Raw genomic sequence first — 23,371 nt, 5'->3', positions numbered from 1 at the left:
TATGAGGCGCGGGGTGGTTCTACCTTGTACAAAGGGTGTAGGTACCGACCGTTCAATCTCCACGATTGAAAACATATTTTGCGATGTCCATGGTATTTTTTCTAGCGTCTGGGTGAGGGTGGGGTGTTTACAACGAGACTAGATATGTTATTGTTTACAATAAATACTATAACGCAGGATGTTTATCAAATCTCTAATTGCCACGGTCTAATGATTTTCTTGTAAAATATCCTTTCTTATTGCCTGTTTCATATTTTACTACCACGCATTTAATAAAATCCTTTCAAATATTAATCAAGATGCGCTCTATTATAGTAGCGAATACGCTACTATAATAGAGCGCACCTTGAGCGCTCGTTAATTTAAAATTTCAGCGTGTCGAATGTGATGATATTTTTTATTACTATATTATATTAAGCTATTTGTATTGCTTATCAACAAATACTAAAACATCATCATCAGTATAAAAAGTTGTCGGGCTATTTTCAAAACTACTTATCTATAATATATACAAATATGGAGCATTAATAACATTTCCTGCAAGTACTAAGAAAAAGTATATGGTCTTATTGCCTGTTTCATTATTCGTTGAAAATTTTGCTTTTTTATTGGCAACCGACAATATTCTAGACTCTAGATAGCTCTATTATATATAAAAGTGTTAAATGAAACTCAAATATAACGATCTAACAATGAATATTGTAATAAATTAATATAATTTATTAAACACTTCGTGCCTTAAAGGTCCTTAAAGCGAGTACTTGCACACTCGATATGCATTTCACATATTTTACTAATCGATACTTGACATACACGCAGGACATACATAGAGGCAAAAACATAAGAAACAAATAAATGTAACAGACCAAAGCCTGTTTCATACATTGTTTAACCTATATATTACGCGCCAATTGTATAAGCCTCGTCGCGTCGACTTCGTGATACGAATCAACTATGATATATGTAAATAAATATAAATGTCACAGTAATTTACAATGATAAACACTTGAGTATATATAGGTATGATTTCATTATTATTTTAAGTAAATTAATGTATTTAAATTGATTCGTTTAGATCGAGAATCTACAAGCAAAAGAGAAGTTTTAAAAGCCTCCTTTTTTCATAATTATTACATTTGGTTATAGTTATTAATATTAATATATAATTGTTATTCTTATTTTCCGTCGCTTTGCCCTAGGTATTACGTATTCATTGTTAAATGTATTTAAATACATAAGTTAAAGTTTATTTTATCTCAGTAATGGTAAATAATTTTCAGCAAACTAATTATTATTATAAAAATACTTCTTTCACAACTTATTAACCTGAAACGGTAAATCATAATCCAATTTGACATATTATATGGATATAAGGGGTCATTTTTTTGCTGGTACCTTTTTGGCAACACTGTTTTTGACAGATCACGTCCGTCAAGATCGTGTGATCTAACGCCTTTGGACTATTTTTTGTGGGGCCATGTTAAGGCTCATGTCTACAGAGATAAACCAGCAACGATTGACGCACTGGGAGCCAATATTGAGGCATTTATTCGAGATATACCGGCCGATATGTTGGAGAGAGTGTGCCAAAATTGGGCCTTGCGAATGGGCCATCTAAAACGGAGCCGTGGCCAGCATTTGCATGAAATCATCTTCAAACAGTAAATTATATTGATCGTTCTATCGATTCCGATAAAGTATACATCAAATTTTTCAAATTTTATGTGTTTTTTTTGAAAATAAAATCCTATACCTCTTAAAAAATCACCCTTTACATTACATGGAGAACTAGTTTATTGAGTTAAAATTCGCTACGAAAAAAGGACCATAATTCGGATTCGCGTAACGTAAAGCTTGCATACTATACGTGACACTACACTTTTATTATTCCTACTGATACTAGGATAGAATCAAACTTAAGAAATAATCACAGATACTATACTATATTGTTAATAGATTATAGGGCGCACGATATTTGATGTCTCTACATTTTATAAGTTTCCATTTTTTTATTAAATATAAAACAATATTCACTTTACAGTGTGTGTGATAATGGCTGAATTCCAGTTTAATTAATAATTTGTACTTAAATGCGTGTTTTCCTTTTAAATTTTAATTAGGTATCGCAAATTTTAATCATAATTTTATTGTGTTAATCCATATATTTCCAGAAATTTCATGTATTTGATGTTGAAAATATGATTTATTTTGTACGGTATTAAAATCCACGTAATTTGGTTAATACAGTTTATCAGAATTTCAAATAAGTGAGTAAGTATCAAAATAGCAATCATTTTTATAGTTAAAAAAAATATGTTGAATACATGAAATATTTCGGATCTTTGTGAATTCTATACGAAAATCAAGTAAACATTTCCATGAGATTCTGGAAATAATGCATGTTTAACTCTTCCTTTTGAAACATGTCGTTATAACAGTAAATATCCTTTACTATTATTAAAATTACAATTGCAAGAATCCTAACTTATCCGAATACCTACTTCTAAAATGCAAAAACATTTGCAATATCTTTGAATAAAATAATATCTGCTGGGAATTAGAATTTCCCGTTAAATACTAAATAGCTTACGGGACTCTCAACAGATATTTTTCTTAGAAATTGTCGCGCACATTTGATGTACTTATATCTCTTTGAATAAACTAGCGTTATTTAATTTCATTTGATTATTTTGTTCACAGATTTATTAATTATTACATATTAAGAGTAATATGCTTTAATTAACGGATCGGAATTTAATGATTAAATATTGAGTATGTATTATTTTTACAAAGGACAGTAAAACTCTTTATTGCACGCCTCATAAGCGAAGCGTTGAGGTGGGTACTACTGTCACTTCGCGCAAAACATCTGATTTTTCAAACTTAAAATGTCTTTATATTCCATTGAAAAGTTACATTTGGGGTTGCATTTTTTAGAGGACGCAATTTTATTTTTTTGATGTGTAGGGGGGTTCAGTGTGAAGCTATCACCAAGTTTGTGGGGTCGCCACCCTTGTCCCACGGCCGCCATCTTGAAAATAGCGGTTGATATGGTTTTTACGATATATCTCTTTAACTATTTATTTGATAAAAAAAATTGTTAACATTGTTTGTTGCAAATTAAATTCTCTACAACTTTGGTCCAGTAACTTTTTGTCGTAGAACTATAAATAAAAAAGTTATAAGCGAAAATGTTCAGAAATTAGAGATATTTATATTTTTCAATAAAACTTTTTTTTATCATTTTACGAAGAAATGATATCAGACCATTATTGTAGATTGTTTTTTGAGGAACAACTTTTATATACAACATTTTTTCATTAAGTAAATAGCTAAGATTTTACAGCGCTCCGAAGTGAGTACTATTTTTCAGTACTCTTAACTATACAGTATACATATATTATGTGTGTACTAATAATAATTTGTCATCAGTAATTGTTTTTAATATTTTTAATAATTAATAATTAATTTTGCAATATTATTAATAATTAATTATTGACTGAACTGACTTAAAGTCTGGAAGCGCGTTTTTTTTACGTCGAAAAGCAGGGCTGAAATGTTCTGCAGTGTGCTTCCATTGTTCTGGAGTCTGGGAAAAGAGCCAATAGCCATTATATGTATAGTTAGGAGTACTGAAAAATAGTACTCACTTCAGAGCGCTGTAAAACCTTAGCTATTGACGTAATGAAAAAATGTTGTATATAAAAGTTGTTCCTCGAAAAACAATCTACAAAAATGGTCTGTATCATTTCTTCGTAAAATGATAAAAAAAAGTTTTATTGAAAAATATAAAAAGCTCTAATTTCTGAACGTTTTCGCTTATAACTTTTTTATTTATAGTTCTACGACAAAAAGTTACTGGACAAAAGTTGTAGAAAATTTAATTTGCAACAAATAATGCTAACAATTTTTTTTATCAGATAAATAGTTTAAGAGATACATCGTAAAAACCATTTCAACCGCTATTTTCAAGATGGCGGCCGTGGGACAAGGGTGGCAACCCCACAAACTTGGTTTTAGCTACTCACTGACCCCCCCTACACATCAAAAACATAAAATTGCGTCCTCTAAAAAATGCAAGGTTAGGCCTAAAAAATGTAACATTTCAATGGAGTATTATGTATCATACATTGCACTTGTAAGATAATACATACACACACATATTAAGAAAAAACACTATTTTTAACATTCATGATATTTTTGATGTCATTTTTGTTATTTAAACTAGTTAAAAAACAGTTTAAAAAAGTTCTGTCTTGGACGTCCGTGTGTCTGTATGTGCGGAGGATTTTCTTGTTAACACGATAGCGACCGAAATACTTTTATTTTTCATTTTTCAGGGTCTGATTCGATGTGGTTTAATTGTTATTACTTAAATAAACAAAAATAATAATTAATAAATAATAATTAAAAAAAAATTATGAGGCGTGCATTTTTGGATTTTCCAAACTATTTTTTTATACTTCCGAATACTAGAGCTGTTTCGTTGTCTTGTACTGGCCAATGCAATTATGCACTTATGCACCTTATAGATAGAAACCTTCCTTTTGAATTACTCAATCTATTAAAAAAAACGCATAAAAATCTGCTGCGTAGTTTTATATTTAAAATGATATATTTATCAGCGCATACATATGAGTGATGAGTTGAAAAGCCATTAAATTTTAATGAACGAACAACATTTAATCAAATATTTGTTACAATACACAATGATAAAATGAACAAGCAAACAACGCAGTGAATACAGGAGCTTGTAATTATAAGTTATTTCTCCTAATCGATATGTATCGATATCAATGTATGCGTAGAAACTAGTATTCGCTGTAGGTATGTGACTATGTGAGGCATTTCTGAATGCGAATTATTAAGTATTTTGTTCTATGGTTGAAAATGTATGTTTAATGCTAATATGAAATGAAGTATGTAGAGACTATAAATACGTAGAAAGACTATAAAGTCATCCAAACAACCTTGAAAAAGAGCCTGACGACAATTTATTATCCCCGATGGCATTTCTTACAGGTGCTATAGATAAAACAAAAATAGACAAACATTTTAATGTTTCATTACTTGTATTGTTCTCGTATTACAATATAATTTACTACCAGTGCCAGTAAATCAGACCAAACCTGTTCTAAGCTTAAATCGTTCTAATAATCTAAAAATGACGCAGTACAGTCTAGCATCAATGATCTCGATCAACTACGCTTTGGATAAAATAATTTACTAGTTTCACTGCATTCCACGATATAATTGTTATGTCTCGGAATGTACCAGTATTACAATATATAGACAACTAGCGGTCCGCCCCGGCTTCGCCCGTGGTACCTACATGTTTAATCTATCCTATCTCTCAAGTTGGATCGAACTGCACATGGTGTGCGAATTTTATTATAATCGGTTAAGTGGTTTAGGAGTCCAATTGAGGACTACACTACTATCTTAATCTTAATATATAATACATATATTAAGATTAAGATAAAACCACATGATTTGTGTTCGGCAAATTGATTTTTATACCATATCTATGATCGTATGTAATGTGTCTTCTGTCTATTACGTGGTTTTGAAATTGTATTGTAATACGGGGGCTAATTTAATGCATAATAGTTTCTTTTTATGAAATGTAGAGTATGATTTTTATTATTTTTTCACTCTATGAAAGTATTTACTTCATTTTTCTGTTTTATTTTTATTGGAACAAATTTCAATGGTCAGGGACAAAATGTTTAAAAATGCAAAAGATGAAAAATTACTTATTAAATTAAGTATCGAAGGAGTAGAATTTTAACAAGGTAATCTATACAATAAAAGTAAACAAACAAAAATATAAAAATTATGATTTCATTGTTATGGCATATTAATGCATACAACGCAGCAGGCACATGAGTCAGGCTATGCATATTTATGATTTAGGTAGGTGTAGTACTTTGGATAGTAAAACTCAATAATTCTCCGGTAATAGAGCCATTGTTTACTCATTTTACTATATTGTAGCGTGATGTATTGCGGACATGAACTATGCTAGTAATTTATTACGGATCTTTGAGTTTAGCGTAAACAATTTTGTTTAGCGCCGGCTCGGAGGACCATTTCAATAATTTTTGTATAAACTACAATTATATATATATTCTTTATATCTATGCTGTTAAGGTGTAATACCTTTTACATACCTTAATTAAAGGTATTCATAATATCGAGTATTGTGATCGAGAAAGGGCTATAATAATAATATAAATAATATTTCGGGGGCCCATACAGTGAGAGGGCGAGTCACCACCTGCCAACATATTTTTACTTTCTTTTAGTAGAAAGGCAGGTGCCATAGTTTCCCATAGTCCCCAGTACCAGTCCATTTAGCATCCCAATCCATAGCCCAATTATTAAATTTCCATACCCTGCAATAGTCCTACATCGGCCGCGGACTGCCTAGGGCTGTATCTCTATAGTGCAGTCATGGGCAGGCTGCGGCTGGTGTCCCACAACACATTAAAAGTCTCGAAAGGGCCTCTGCGTGTTGGATCCGTGTCCCCACGTAAGCCTTCCAAAGATCCGGGTACCGTCCTTCTGGTGGTACCCGAGTATTATGGAGAAGAGAAATATAAATAATAATATAAATATTTACTACCCTAATGCCTAAATATCCTATCCCCAATTAAGTGATTAGAGTAGTGGAGGCACCTCTATCTTATTAGTAGCAACCATCGTAAGATAGATCGCCTCCCCAAGAAGGGCCGAGGACGCACCCTTTTTGTCATAGAGTAAAATGCACTTACGCACACCCAAAACACTCGAGGACTGCCGAGAAACTATGACTGAATAACTAAACTCTACTGTGTTCTATCGCACTGCTAAGTTCGAATCGCGGAAATTCGGTAGGTACCCGCGAAGCTGGCAACCACCTGCGGATCTAGGTCGCGCTTGGCTCGGTAACAGGCTGCCATCGTCATGGAAGCCCCGTGTCCCCTAGTGGGGTATGGGAAATGCTTTATGCATACATCTATTTCACTGATCGATTATTTTTAGGGAAAAGTAGGTCATGCCACGGTATTCGTGGTTTTGTTCTTACAATCTATCTAATCCCCATCACACGACGAAACACTAGTTTAGTCGGTAGTCCACTATTAAAAATTGCATACAATATATTAAAAACTACTTTCTACCGTAGTTATATTCATTTTAAATTGGGCTGGCATGATTGAAGTATCTTTTGACTTATTACAATATAGTTTTTTAAAATAATATTTCAAAAATCAAATCCGAGCTACCATTAATATATTTCATCATTATAAAGTCTTGAAATTAATAATATTAAGAGTAAATCGTAACAATAGTATCAGATATACTTTTGTTAAATTTAATTATTATTCTTCATTCCCAATTTTCAATACTTTTGACGAGCTTTTGTTTATCATTTTCATAAATAATTCATCAATTTTAATTTGTGTATGTTATGTTATCATTTATGGTAACAACATGTTTATGTTATCACCATAAATGTATTCGAACAGACCAAATGTATTGAAAAGGTACGCTATGAAATACCATTTCCAATTTCCAAGAAAATGTCCAACATGAAGCCTTACATTTGCCTAGAAATGTGAACATGATTTAAAATGTTTGAAAGCTTTGATTTTAATTTTAACAGTTTACATCAATATCAATTTAATCATATGTATTAAATGTCATACACTGTGGTCATACAGATGTATGTTATGCATTTGGATTGAAAATCTAGATTGAAGCAATGTTTTAAGCAATGAATCGACAAGATGCTGCAGACCCGTCTGCTCGTTTGCCTGCTTTAGAGATTAAAAAATGTGAATTTTATTATTTATTATTCATTATGCATAAAAATCTCTGCCATTAAAATAATATTGACATCAAGAAAGTATTAAAGATACTTATTATCGAGAACCTATTATGAACTATCTTTTTAGAAAATACGCTTCAAAGCCATAAATGAAAGAAAATCAGCTTAATTGAAGAAAAGAGCGCTTGAAAAGAATTAGTATCTTTCAATTAAAATAGTATTAGTATGGGTTGCAAAATACCTCTTATAAAATATTTTAAATACATCAAAATTTATAGAGTAACGAGACATTGAACTCAATAAACTTTATTTTCACCCCCGTGGCTCCACCCCTGTTGGTCGTAGCGTGATGATATATAGCCTATAACCTTCCTCGATAAATGGGCTATCTAACACCGGAATTTTTCAAATTGGACCAGTAGTTCCCGAGATTAGCGCGTTGAAACAAACAAACAAACAAACAAACTCTTCAGCTTTATAATATTAGTATAGATTATTTTTTTGATTCCACAAAGTTGGTAACATTCTTCACAATACACGATGATTAAGATGAATTAAATAATGCACTTAATTTATGATTACATAAGTTCGACACAAAATAAACATTGGAACATATAATTAATAAACGTAGATAGCTAAAATTAATTTGAGCAGTGATAGCAAAAGTCACGCGCTGATATCAATTGAATTTGTACTACTTGTACCACGTGTCTGACCATGCTTCACATCGAGACGAAAGCCGGTGCCAAGTTATTTGGTGAGGAACACGACATAACAATGTTGTCAATCTCCATCTACTTTGTAGCACTCGCTGAGCGGTCGCTGGGGACTTGCATGTCACTACACTTTTTCAACTTTCTAAAAACAGTGGCTCTATTTAAAATTTCACCGGCCTTTTCGCTGAGCCGTTCTTACGTAGCAGCTGCGCGGGTCCTTTAAATACCGGAAACCGGTCGCAGAAAATTGTACAAAGCTTAAGCACGGTGTAAACTATTTTTTTGTACTTTATACGACGTATGTGTCACGTAAAGCAACAAGTACGCGTTGAACGTTCACGTCACGCCTCTCAGGCTGTCGGCTGAAAATGCTGAGCCTATTTCGTTCACAATGTCTTTCATCTTGTCGTAATAATCAACAAGTGTTAGCGCCAATGGGAATTAAAGCTGTCAACATTGGCGCTTCCTGCACTTCTATATTTGCACCGATTAATTTTCTCGCTGTACTTTTATTTATCTAGTTTTAATAAGCGCACGTTATAATCATTCGAACATTGATGCGTAGTTGAAACTCATAAAAACGTCACTACGAAAATAAACGTGTTAAGATCGAAAGTGGAGTGCCGAAGAATTGGTCACTTTTAAAATAAGACTGAAATATTATGCCGTAAATTTAAACTGTTGTTTTGAATCATGCGATGTTTTCTCTCGGTCATTATAAGAAGGAATAAATAAATAGAATATGTCTTTATTTAATAGCATTAGAATTATTTAGAACCTACGGAAACAGAATTAGGTACACAATTTTTGCCGTATCGATATATATATTATGATGAGTTTAATATTGAGAATGATTATATTAATTAAAAGTGTATGCAACTATTATTTTAATATTTTGTTTGCTGATTACTCATGGCGTACTTCAAACATCAAACGAAAAATCACACATGAATAATATATATAAGAACGTGTATATTTAATTAATTTTAACACTGCAATTTTCAATGTAGCACCAATAATAATTTACTTTCATCTCCTAATAATTACAGCAAGGCAATGTTTGTTTTCTGTGTGAACTCATATTAATTGCAAATAGAGTTCATTTTTCCCGAGGTTATTATGAAACGTCGCGTCGTAATTAATTTAAATGTAGTACAAATACTTGAAATAAACAAATATAATAACAATATGTATTTTCTTGAGCTTGCATCTGTATATCAAATACATATATTTTTTGGGTCGGATTAATAGATATAAACAATATCACCACTAAGATCCAAGGGTCTTTACTATAAACTGAAGAATGATGCTTTTATTACGATATTGAGCTAGAGTATTTAATACATTTGCCTCATCGATCGTATAATTAAAACAGGTTTTAGAATTAAAACAGGTATGTCCGGTACCTGGATTTCAGCACCCTTTCACAATAGTTACGATACACAGACATCATTATTAATTATTATGGATGCGCGCTTTGCGTATATTTTCATTTTACACTAGCGGTCCGCCCCGGCTTCGCCCGTGGTACATATTTACGTTTTCTCTACATAAAAACCATCCTCGTACTTCAAGGAATATAATAAAAAAAGAATTATCGAAATCGGTTCAGCCGTTCTCGAGTTATGCGCTTACCAACACATTTTGCGATTCATTTTTATATATAAGATTTACATTATGAGCTATGATTAGTCGTGGGCTATCCATAATATTGGACATTTTGGTACATTGACGGCGTTTTACAATGGCAGGATTTAATGAGATTTCATCGCATTTGCTTTGATGCTGTATTTGATAATAAAGTTTGTTTCACGCCTATATATTGTTCAATATTTTGGGGTCTAATCGATCAACGAATCTATTAGTACTTTGATATATTTTTACCTTTGATGCTTTATGCGAGTAGAAAATATGATTTCATTTAATTTGGTTTGTGAATAGTAATATTTAATCAATTGATTTTCTTAAAGATATTTCTTGGAAATAATAATATTCTCCGCCTTCACAATCATCTCGTTTCAAACTAAACATCCCACGGTTTATTCCGTTCGAGCAATCGAACTAATTTTGAAGAATCTCCTGCAATTTCCCTCAGGTACTTGCTTTTTATCTTTTTTCGCTAAACTGTTGCGAGCGTTTTCCGATACTCTAATTTCACAATATTTTGAATGAATTTAATTTGATATTTTCCTGTGCAACTTCAAACTTCATACAAATAAATTGATTTGACTTAGAATCTTGTCGATCCGGAATTATAATACGTTTTTTTTTTGTTACAGTTTTCGGGGACACTATCGACACAAAGACGAAATGCAACAAATTCAGTTCAGAGTTCACGAAGACACTTTTGAGGACCTTAAAGGGTTTCCTCATTGCTCTAACATATAAAGGGCTCGTTGTGGTCGTATCTCCAAACATACAGGAATACCTGGGCTACACGGAGGTAACAGTCTGTCAAAGGGAAGACTTTATATAATTACTTGCTTTGCGAAATATAATTATATTATTATTTTCTTATATTTATATAAGTAATATGTTCTCAATTTCCATGTCCATATTATTAACTGTTCTGCAACTGTATACAGTGTTATTGAAAAGCCCTACTTATTAACTTCTAGTACGCAGGTGTAAAGAATTTACGGGAACACCGCTTTCAGCAAAGGAAACTTAGTAAAGTTCGCGCTTGTAGTTTTTAAGTAGAGAATAAGAAATGTTACAGTTTTTAAATGAAACTAGAAGTCTTTAAAAGGCTTCATGTCGCTGTAACACTCTATTGTGTGACTATGATAACCTCGATAGGACGGTAATTTGAAATCGAGTTTCGATCGCATCTAGTATTTCAGTGTTAATACGTCAATAGGAATATTGTGAAATTCTGAACAATGATTAAACCTTACAAAATTATGTGTTACACATGTATACGTACATGACGTTATAGGACGGTAATTTTAAATCGAGTAGCTTTTCCATTGGTAATATTCACGTTAGAAATATTGTAAAACTCTGAACAATGATCAGGCCTTATAATGAACGTTTCTTCTTTGAAGATACATTATAAAAACAGTCACCTCTAGTTCTGAAGTAGCTATCAGAATTTACTTCAGTATATTTACTTGAAATCGAGCAAATTACTACTTATACTTTGAGTTTTGAGTTTGAGTTTATCTTTCCCTTTTTCGGTAGACCTGTAATTAATTGCGTCTCATCTGGTTACGCATGCATACCTATATTTTGAGGAATTATTATGAAATTTCAGTAAAATGAAAATTCATCTAGCCACTACGAATGTACATCAAATTCATATAATAATTACACAAAATGAAAGTTTCAATTAATTCATTTCCTGGCAAAATATCAAATACATTTGGTTCCAAAATTCTATGAATCACTGCGCTCCTGCAAAATAAATATACGCATAGTTTTTATATTTGCATAACGTTGTATTAAAATTCTTGGAAACATGCATGATGTTGGGTATCGAAATTCAGTTAACTGTCAAATCCAATATTCTGCACGTTCATTTATTTAGCATCCATTACTTGGAAGCCAGAAAATGTATCGAGATTTTCTATTAAAAATTTTCGTATTATGGCAACAGTACTAATAAATCAATTATTATCATTTCTATGTATTGGACTTTGAGAGCATTATTCGCTTTCATAATGTTTAGACGAGAATATGGAGTTGAAATGCAATACTTGTTGCTCTGTCATCGATTTTGGCTTAAGTTTCTCGATGCAATCCGTAATTAGAAAACTAGTGATTGGAATACGTTTTTGTATGACTGTTTTAATGGACTTTTTAATGCAATTTTATAACTCTATGCAGTAGGTATCTTGACAAATGCAGTAAATAATATGGACACCGATCTTATTGCAGCGGCTTAAAGCAATGTATTATATATTATTATTATTAGCAATGTATTTATATATTATTATGTATCTATGTATTCTATGTAATATGTTGCTATGCGAAGTTCTATTTTAATGCAGCTTCACGGCTTTGATAAACCGACATACGTACTATTAAGTATATATTTAAAAAATATCAGTTTACAAAGTCTATATATTTTGTTGGCTAACCTATTAACAAAAATGGTTCCTTCCGCATAGTTGGAGTTACTCGGGCAAAGCGTGTATAGCTACGTACACGAACACGACCATGCCTTACTAAGAGATCAACTGATGCCTCCCAACTCTATGTTGGGAACTAACGGAGAATTACTTATACCAGAAGACCCGGAAGGCAAGAAAAGAATAGCAGACGAACTACGAAATGAGAGACGAAGCTTTATCATTCGGTAAACCGATACGAATTTATTTCCTTGCTTCATTAATTTCCCTTTACCAATCCTCAATAATTGCGATGTCAAAACAAACTACGGATAATTGAAACTCCAAATTGGTGCAATACGCTTTTGCAAATGAAATGTCAAAAGCTCCTTTGATCTTACATCTGACAATTTTACAAAAGGCCAAAGGTATGATATCGGTATTTTGCAAATTTCACCGAAATTGCAATTTGTACCGTATATTGAGCCTGTGTAAAAATGTGTGCATGTTGAAAATATAAAGTTAAATTTTTTGCACGGATTCATTAATTGAGCTTATATTTATATTTCAACGAATGACATTACATATTGTATTCATGTTTCGATATTAATACAGCGTATTTTGATTAGAAGCCAATTCCTACAATACAGCTTTTCTTTAAAAATATAAGGCCTTTCAATGAAAGTACATTACTAAATGCAATATGTGTCATCCCACGTGAGTAATACGTGGAATCTAAAAATACGCAAAGCTGGCTTTTGCCATTTGCCATATCTTTTATAAAGAGAAATATTATAAATCTCAATACCTATACATAGTAAATAACGTTAACACATTCTACAAAATACAAAATATGGAAAAGTATGTGTATAATAATTCCATACATATACATAATACTTATCAAATTTCAGCACATCAAATTTCACTAAAACATAAGTATGAAAACAAAACAATAATTAATTAAGCCTCATTAGTACTCCGCTAGTCGACTACATATCGTAAACATATTACACATTCACGTCACATAATTAAATCTACTATATCTTCTATTGAATAAGGTGCTAATACATTACTTTGTAATTTATGTATTTTTATATAAACTTATTTATTTATTGAGATATCTTCTAGAAGCACTATTGAATCGTAACATACCTATTTTTATCATTTATCAGTCTACAGAATAGAGTGGCCAAACTCTAGTTGCTCTTTTTATAACTATGACGAATGACGATGTTATATTTTCCTTTTTCATAATATGTATAGCATAGTAATAATCTTGTGGTTCAAAAGTGACTACATTTCCAGGGATTTTCATTTTACATATATTATGAATGCTAAGTATAATAGGATCTCTACACTAAACTAATACATGTTTAAATAGGGTTAAAATTTAGGGCTACTAAACTCAAATAATTATTAGGAGTAATTCAATTGCAAAAGCGTATACCCATTAGCGTATACTGAATTATTATTCAACATACAGTTTTATTGCATTTACCAATCCTCAATAAATAATTTATCTTTTATTTTCCCGGGTGTTTGATATTTTTTAGCATACTAACATTTTATCGTATTTACAAATTTAGGGCTACTAAGCTCTAATAATTATTAGAAGTAATTCAATTGCAAAAGCGTATACCCATAATAATTCAACATACAGTTTTATTGCATTTACCAATCCTCAATAAATAATTTATCTTTAATTTTCCTGGGTGTTTGATATTTTTTAGCATACTAATATTATATCGTATTTATACAGGGTGACTGGTAAGACGTCAGACGCATTTTGACAGGAGCTTCTTCTCATGAAACTGAACAACTTTTGTTCTACAACTTTGCTGAATTCGTAGAAAAAAATATTGGACTTTGTATGGAAATCGGTCAGCTGATTAGCGAAGTTTCCTTACAAAGTCCAATTTTTTTTTACGAATTCAGCAAAGTTGTAGAACAAAAGTTGTTCAGTTTCATGAGTAGAAGCTCCTGTCTAAATTCGTCTGACGTCTTACCTTTCACCTGGTATATTAATATTTTAATTCAAGGTTTAAGAAACTAAACGGCCAGCGTTCTGGGCCAGTGCACTACGTGACATGTCATGTGGAAGGAACGCTCCGGAAGGCGGACAAAGCCAGCCCGAAGTATAACCGGTTCTGCCAGATTGTCAGACGCGCCAGGTTCAGGGGGGAAAACCCCATTTCGAGCGGCAATGATGTTGTGAGTATGGATTTTTTTTTATTTTTATGATGGATTTAAATTTTATGATAATTGAATACATAAGTCAATAAGATTTTTTTTTATAAATCCGGCAGGGTTTTTTTTGACCATCTAAATTAAATATTATAGGTCTACCAGAATCTGATGGCATATTTATATTTAAAAAATTAAAGATTTTCATGTGGCAACTTAATTTGACAACTATCAAATTGGTTGTCAAATTATTTGTTTTGATGATAAATTTTTAGGATTTTGTCTTCAAAATCTTCTAAATGTCGGTAAAACCGCTGCGATCACAAGCAAGAGGTGTTGTTTACAATGTGTATAGAAAAATATTCGATGAAGAAGGGTCAAACTCATCACAATTTTCAATTTTATAGCGCGTGAAAGATTTTATTGCTAAGTTGGACTTACCCGTTTTGATACTTTAAATTAAAAATGTATATTGTTTGTTGATTAAAATATAATTTTATTAAAACTTATAACAGGAGTTTCCAATTCGGCTATTTCTCAAGTCCAAGGTGTACACTGTACAAGTCAATTTTATAATGTGTTAAATCTTACGAAAATAAACATGATTTTATTTTATTATTGTTTTATTTTATAAAAAATTATAAACAATCGTTAAATATAGTAAATAAGTTTTGATCTGCATTATCATTACATCCATATTTTCACATGCCATAATGATATATTATATTCAAATTAATAGGTATGTAATACATAATATTATGTATAACCTTTAGAAAAGTAATATGTATATTATACATGTAATAAGTACCTACATAATATTATTACGTGGATATCTCATTATTAAATACAGTATTATCCACTTGTGTAACATAACTAATGATATTGAGGACAAAATAAAAAATACGCAGTATCAAGATCGTTCAGTCCATTTTCCCTAGGGTTGCACACTCAAAATTTTTATTTCCCTAATTGCCATCAGATTCTGGTTTACCTATACCTAAGTGACACACCTAATAATAAATAGGTACATAGGTAAAAATAATAGGTAAATAAATAGGTACATGGCATAACACGGAAACAATAAGATATTAAATTGAAAAAATGGATAAAAACATGGCTAATTCTAGTGAACATTTTTCTATCAATCCTTCTAGAACTACCTAAATACCTAAACAAAATGAATAATACACATAAAACCTTTTACCTGCACGGATACGCGGAAATCGTAATCCATGTTAAATTGAAAAATGGGCTAAAAGGTCATTTCAGACTACTTCTAGTGAAATCGCTCAGAATGTATATGGAATATAATCAATTTCACGGGTTATTTCATGGAAAATAGACCGAGAACATTTCTCCGTTACTATCGAGAAGAGATCACGTTTCAACGTTCGGAATATATGTTATCTCTCTTTGTACATCCATGTATGTAAATAGGATTTATGCTTTCCAGAATTCTGTTTGACTACAGAATTTTATAGAATGTTAGCTGCGCCCCGCGGTTTGACCCGCGTGGCTCCGATCCTGTTGGTTTTAGCATGATGTTATATAGCCTTCCTCGATAAATAGGCTATCTAACACCGACACAATTTTTCAAATCGAACCTGTAGTTCCTGACATTAGCGCGTTCAAACAAACAAACAAACTCTCTAGCTTTATAATATTAGTATAGATATGTACTTTTAAATCTCTATAATGTCAATACCCAGCTTTTCCACGTAGTAGTTATGTCTAATTGGGTGTATCGATTTTCTATAATTCCCGTTAACATTAATGTCAGTTCATGGAAGCAGCAATATTTTTCTCCTTTATTTAATTTTTCTATTACTTTAATAATTATTATTAGCCAATAAAGAGCTTTGACTTCACTTAATTACTTATTTTGTGAGGGATGCCTATGAAATCAATCGGCAAATTACTCATTTTACTTGAAATATCATTTCTATGGTACTTGTTTTCCAGAGAAAATACTTTTTTCATTTATATATACTACCTTATTCAAATGAATGGATTAATGTTTATATACATGATCTACGATTCCCAATATAATTTATACTCTCAGAGACATTATCAAAGTAGTGAAAGCCTACTTAATAATTGTTGTTCCTAATTACGTCATTACCATACTAGCAGTATTAACGTTACTTATACAAATTATAACACGCTGAGCTCCTAACATTTAAAACAATGCTTGAAAATGTTAGTGTCACCGGGCAGTCCATAACGCTTGAAATGTAAAGGACAGGTGAAATTCGATATGTCACCCAGGATCGTGGCTGATCTAATTGTTCTAGCCGTTTGCGTCGCTGGAGGGAAACTCGGCTTTCAATCATGTTCCGTGATCCAATATTTTTTAATCCTATTCCGTAGGTGAACTAAAATAGAACTTGGAGCTTTTTCAGTAATTATTGACGTGTTACGATCAACCTGGTTTTAGGAATGACGTCAGTTTTTAAGGGGACATGAAAATATCGTTAAGCACTGTATTTTCGTTATATGTTTTTGCGCAACAAGTTTCTTTTAGTGGTGGCAATTTTATTTGTATCTCAACGTAATGGCTTCTCATTTGAGATAGTTTGGAGTTGTTCGGAAGAAAACTATTAAAACAGAGTTCCCCTTCAAATTCACACCTATACAAGCAAAACCACCTGTCTGTTACGCACACCTGAACTGATTTGAATTTCATACACAAATAGTAGGTATAGCACGTCCCTTGTTATCGAAAACAACGAGAATGGGGTGAGATGGGGCCGGCAAGTTGCATGAGGATGTTATGTAACGTCAGGTGCACGTGAAGCCTGGAAGCTTTTGTGTTAAGCATAATAAAAGCCTTCATTTGTTCGTTAACTAAATTTGATACGAAGTTTTTTTTATTTAAGGCGTTTGTTTTTGAGGAGTATTTTTGTGAGTTGTTATTTTTTGTGTAACAATGTAAGTAGGTGCTGGCTGTGTTGCGCGGTTTCACCCGCAGGCAAAGTCTTTCATTTCTGTAGCTCATAATATGTTATTCTTATGAATAACCCAAAATAATGGTTGCATCCAAATCAATCCAGTAGTTTTTTTCGTGAAAGAGTACCCAACATACATACATCAAAAAAAATCTTTCGCATATACATATAATATTATTAAGATAACAATTTTATATTGCGTATATCCTATAATGAGTAACGAACGCCAGTCTGCATTAACATTTTGATTTAAGTTCACAATGTCACACTAAAGTGCATTGAATCGGCCAAGGCCAAGCTTAGTATGCATTAGCTTTATGCTGCAAAGTAGGCATATATCTCCCACATTATGATGATGTTAGGATGTTTTAATGGATACTAATTAAATATATATTCATTTATATTACAAAATCAAAAACCTAAACTGCAGTTACAGTATTTTATTTCATATAAAATAAAGCCGCGTCCAATCTTGAGATTCAAAAACGAATTCCAATAATTTTCCTCTCTAACGTCGAGCGTACTTGCAATGCTAGAATGTAGATACGTAGTTAATAAATGTCAATGCAGTATTACGATAATAGCCCATGAGATTCTGCTGCTTCCAGTTGATAGGTATATCGATAGGTTTTCCTTGAAAAGTGGGTACTTCACAATATCAAAGAGGAATGAACTATATTCATAAGAGATCCAAGAAATCTTGTTTAAAATAGAAATTCTAAATAATAATGTTCCTTCGATGAACCCAATTGCAAATTTATTTTCCTTGAAACTTACATAATAAAATTGAATCATCTAGAATTATGAAATGGGATGAATCGATGTAACCTCAATCAAATTACGCCTCAATGTGGGCTGATTGGAAAGAGATGTTATGACCGAGAATAACATTCTTCTAATCTTATTGAAATTGATTTTTCGTTTACCTTTAACTTGGTAATATTTTAGTTCTTACTTAGATACAAAAGCTTTTCATCTAACACCCTCAACGTTGTTTTTCTAATGGGTTTCTTAATAACATCTTATTAAGAACCAATTTATAGACAAATGGTAAAACGCTTGTCATCTATTCGTTTTCTATGCGATTAATGGTCCGGCCACGCTGGACCTTCAAGAGAACAAAAATTTCATATCCAAAAAGTTATAATGATTACTTCCCAAAACTAGTTGCATTTACCAAGGTCATTAGCAAAGCCTGCAACAAATTTGCTCAATAGTTATGCCTAATAAGTCATGGAATTATGTACATTATTTTAGTCAAAGCTCTTCTATCGGCTTATTGTTACCGATTCCTGTAAATACCGGACCTATGTCTGTGCCTTTTCCACGTTTCCTGAATGTGCTGTTTAATTTAACAGCCATGTATCGGAAATCAATTACGTGTGTCAATGCGACGTTTATTTTATTTTTTATTCAGCGCCCTTCTTTGAAAAGGCGCTGCATTTTTAACTTCACATGTAGTTTCTTTTGTGGAATTAGTTTCGTCGTTAACATGCGTTTTTTTATTAAAATATAATGATGAATGATTATATTTTAATAAAAAAACGCATGAATGAATGATGAATTTAAATCATATTATTCATAATTTTTTTCATTAAATCGGGTTGATTATAAACACTACTCATTTTGCATATAGACCCAATTTTGCAAGCATTGTTATTAAAATATACAATGACCAAAAATTCCATTTAGATTTCCTGATTGCAAAATACATTATGGTGATTTAAATAGCTATAATAAATTAATTGAATAATACTGAAATTGAATTATTATATAATACGAAATGATAAAGGGATAAAATAGTAATTAAATGTTGGTGTTTATTTGTGATACAAACTGGAATTATTTATTATACTATATGCAAATTTAGATATGATTAGGTCATTTTCAAACAATACATGTACACATGTATATGGTGTATGTTAGGCTGTTCTCGTACGATCTTATTTAGCAATCGCTGCTCCCTACTGTTCTCAATTCAAGCGTATTTTTTTTTGTTTATTATTTCATTTCTTTCGGCTGGGTGAACATATATGATGATGATCTTTTTTTTTGAAAGATATGGTCTTCCGGTTCCCGTTTATTATGAGATCGATTTTTGATAGATTTTTGTTAAAGATAATTATGAGATACGTTCTTTAGAATTAATGATAAGTGTCTGATTGATAAATAACGAACTTGTACAATCATAATATTCCACATTAAATTTCTCTAATATCTCATACACACAGGTATTCATCGGTATGGCTCGACCAACAACCGAGACGTTCATGACCGAAGGCGTGCTCGAGTCGTACAAGCTGGAATACCGCACGCGACACTCTATCGACGGGGAAATTATACAATGCGAGCAACGCATTGCGCTCGTAACAGGGTACATGACGCACGAAGTGAGCGGCGTGAACGCAATGAACTTTATGCACCGCGATGACGTCAGATGGGTGATCATCGCTTTGCGTGAGAGTGAGTACTATTCTTCATCTTTCGTTATGTTTGAATGTAACAGATTGTTTTAGACTCTATTTTGAACTACTTTAAACAGACAGAACACATTTAATTCAAACTTTCTACACTTTGAGGATCGATTAATGTACAAAATATTATAATTTATCTTATTTAATCTGTTTTTTACGTGACTTTTTTTTAGTCGAGAAAATACTAATGATTATAAGATGTACAGGTAAAAAGTAACCCGTGTTACCCCTGACTATTTCCAGATACGAAAAATCATAGTAAAACAGCAACAGTAACACTAGTAAAAATATAAATTAAGTTGTTTCGTGTATATCCAGCCTTAAATACATAATTTTACACCTATACATCAGTCTACATGATATTACTCACTATTTGCCGATTCGCTTGTTTGCCGCTCTCGTGAGACAATTATCACCTAGACAGATGTTCAAATACATAAGGCGATAAATTGTTATCTTTGACATTCGATAATCCACACCCCCTTGACATTGCACGGGTTTTGATGACATAAACGTATTTGACTGTTTGACTTGGTTGGTGACTTGACCAACCAAGTGTTGACCAACCTTGGTGTGTAGCCAGAAATCGTTGGGTTCGATTCCCACACAGGTCAAATATTTGTGATGAATATTGATGTTTTATGAATTATATAATATGTATGTTTCCATAACACAAGTGTGTGAAAGATGTCCTGAAATATTTATTTATCAACCTTTTATAATGTCGTGTCTAGTCATATTTTTCTAATTCTTGGGCTAATTGTTTTTTAGCGTGTCAGTTATGTGTTTATTTCCACGATGTGATTAATGTGACATTAATAAGATCGATAACATAACCACCACTTACGTATTGTTTTACAATTTAGCTTACAGTTTATAATCTATGTTATTGTGTATTTACACTGAAACTCAGTAACTAAAGTGACTAACACCATCAACACAACAGACAAAACACTATCGGATTTCGATTTTCCAACGTATCAAAGCTTTAATTAACTATTTCGGGCGTAATAGATTGTGTCCAGCGTAATTGATTTGCTGCAATTCGTCAATAAAGTCATGACTCTATTCAAGGAATCTTTCAATTTACAATTATAATTGTAAAAATTTCGATACACAAATTTTTACAATATCGCAGTGATTTTGATATATTTAAGTTGGATTTCATACAGCCCACGCGGCTTTTGTAAAAACAAGTTTGTTTGTAACAAACATCCCTTTGTTTTTATTACAAGAAAATATAATGGATTGATAATTGGCAATATAGTTCTTATTAATTAATTAGTTGCCTTTTTTGCTTCAGATCGCTGTTAATTGGTATTTTTACACGTGGGCATGTTTATCTCGACTTTATTTGGTATTTTCTTGAAACAAATTAATAAGAACTAGCCTTTTTCAATAAAATGCAGAGGTGTTATAATAATTATCCGTTTCAATAGAATTATTAAATCCGATTAAATTCTTGTTATGAAAAATATTTATATTATTGCATTTTATAAATTAATATTTTCTCATAAACTGAGATTGAAGACAAAGTTCCTTGCAAATAGATTTTACTTGTGAAAGATAATTAAAATTATGCGTTTTGAAATTAATAATGTTGTTCAACATAGAACGCTGGACGTAGAATATAAAGTATCAAAGGCTCCTAAAATAGGAATATTTAATAACTAGAATATCTTCTCTCAGGTATTACTAGGAAGTTGTGAACAATCCTTCAATTAGGTTCTTTATAAAACGAAAATCCTTACAGAAGCATTATTGTAATGTACTAATCGGTCTTAACTCTTAATACAACCTTTCTGCTTCCTTTCTGTAAACATTCATAGTTTTAAGAGCGAATAATATATCTAAATGAACCCAGTTTACCTGGATTCATAGAATCACTCACACATATATGTGTGCAAACTTTAGAATCAACCAAGCTTTCATACATTCCACGAAAGTATCTCAAAGGTGCCATTTAAATCCGCAGTGTACGATCAAAACCGTCTCTTCGGTGAATCTTGTTACCGTCTGATGACGAAGAATGGTCGTTTTATATACATGAGGACTAGAGGAAGATTAGATGTGGATAAAAGCACAAACGCAGTCACAAGTTTTGTTTGCACGAACACTCTTGTTAACGAAGAAGAGGGTAAACAGCTTATACGCCTAATGAAAAAGAGATTCAAACTGCTCGTAAACAACGGAGAAGATAGAGACACTGATGAAGATGAACCTTCCCAGGTATGTTTACTAGTATTTATCAACTATCAAATCTATACTAATATTATAAAGCTGAAGAGTTTGTTTGTTTGAACGCGCTAATCTCGGGAACTGCTGGTCCGATTGGAAAAATTCTTTCGGTGTTAGATAACTCATTTATCGAGGAAGGCTATAGGGTATATATCATCACGCTACGACCAACAGGAGTGGAGCCACGGGGGTGAAACCGCGCGGAGCAGCTAGTTTTAAATAATGGAAAAAATAGATCACTAGGAGGTATTTGAACTGACGTTGTTCCCAGTACCATGACAACCCCTAACCTATAGGTCAGTCGTGAAACCTCAAAAATCTATTTGAAGTGAAACTTCTTTAGGCGCGTTGAGAGTAAAATTCAAAGATCGCGTTATAGCAATACCGTCACGTCATTGAGTAAGACGACGATTTTGGTATTCTGAATCTTGCCAAAGAAGTTTCACTTCTGGCACGTGTGCTCGTTTCACGATTTTTTCTTCTTTTCATTTGGTCTAGGGTGCCTTAGAACACCAGTCTAGTTATTATTAAGGCAAATCCAGGATTAGAAGCATTGTATGCATTGTAACTATTAATTGAATGAACTCCATTAGATGGCACGATTCGATCCAGCAACTATCCACTAGATTTGATTGACGGTACAGTAAAGTCCGTACACATCGCAAAGCTTAAGTGGATATCTGCTTTTAGTTTCACACGAAGACTTAATTACGGTGTTAATCTTGTGAAAGCTTCTCAGCTAGTATCGGGAAAATGTGGGTTTAGACTTTTAAATTCTTAGAAATTGGGTTTTGCTGAAAATGAGCTAGTCATGTCCTTTATACAAGGAAACTAACTCGTTAAAAAGAAAATAAAAAAGACGTGTGGCACTCGGGGACTGCCGCGGTAAAGCTATTGCATGCTATGCCTTCAAGCCACACCTCCGCGCCCGTCGGAGTGGGGAGCG

The 23,371-nt window shown here is 32.2% G+C and overlaps 1 protein-coding gene across 1 annotated transcript in view; it reads left to right on the top strand.

Annotated features, from left to right (window-relative positions):
* Positions 1 to 23,371, top strand: part of LOC149910958 (uncharacterized) — a 69,729-nt gene that overhangs the window by 32,073 nt on the left and 14,285 nt on the right. Inside the window, exons 3-7 of the mRNA XM_090101447.1 lie at positions 10,809 to 10,972; positions 12,642 to 12,829; positions 14,621 to 14,792; positions 19,945 to 20,176; positions 22,163 to 22,416. Coding sequence (XP_089957573.1) covers positions 10,809 to 10,972; positions 12,642 to 12,829; positions 14,621 to 14,792; positions 19,945 to 20,176; positions 22,163 to 22,416 — 1,010 coding nt within the window. The remainder of the gene's footprint in view (positions 1 to 10,808; positions 10,973 to 12,641; positions 12,830 to 14,620; positions 14,793 to 19,944; positions 20,177 to 22,162; positions 22,417 to 23,371) is intronic.

This window comes from Colias eurytheme, chromosome 1, assembly GCF_061535395.1.
Source record: "Colias eurytheme isolate Ceu_HAF_F1 chromosome 1, ilColEury1 Martin Lab GWU primary, whole genome shotgun sequence".
Lineage (NCBI taxonomy): Eukaryota > Metazoa > Arthropoda > Insecta > Lepidoptera > Pieridae > Colias > Colias eurytheme.
The sequence above is the reverse complement of the archived record's forward strand: the minus strand, read 5'-3'. Positions and strand labels throughout refer to the sequence as shown.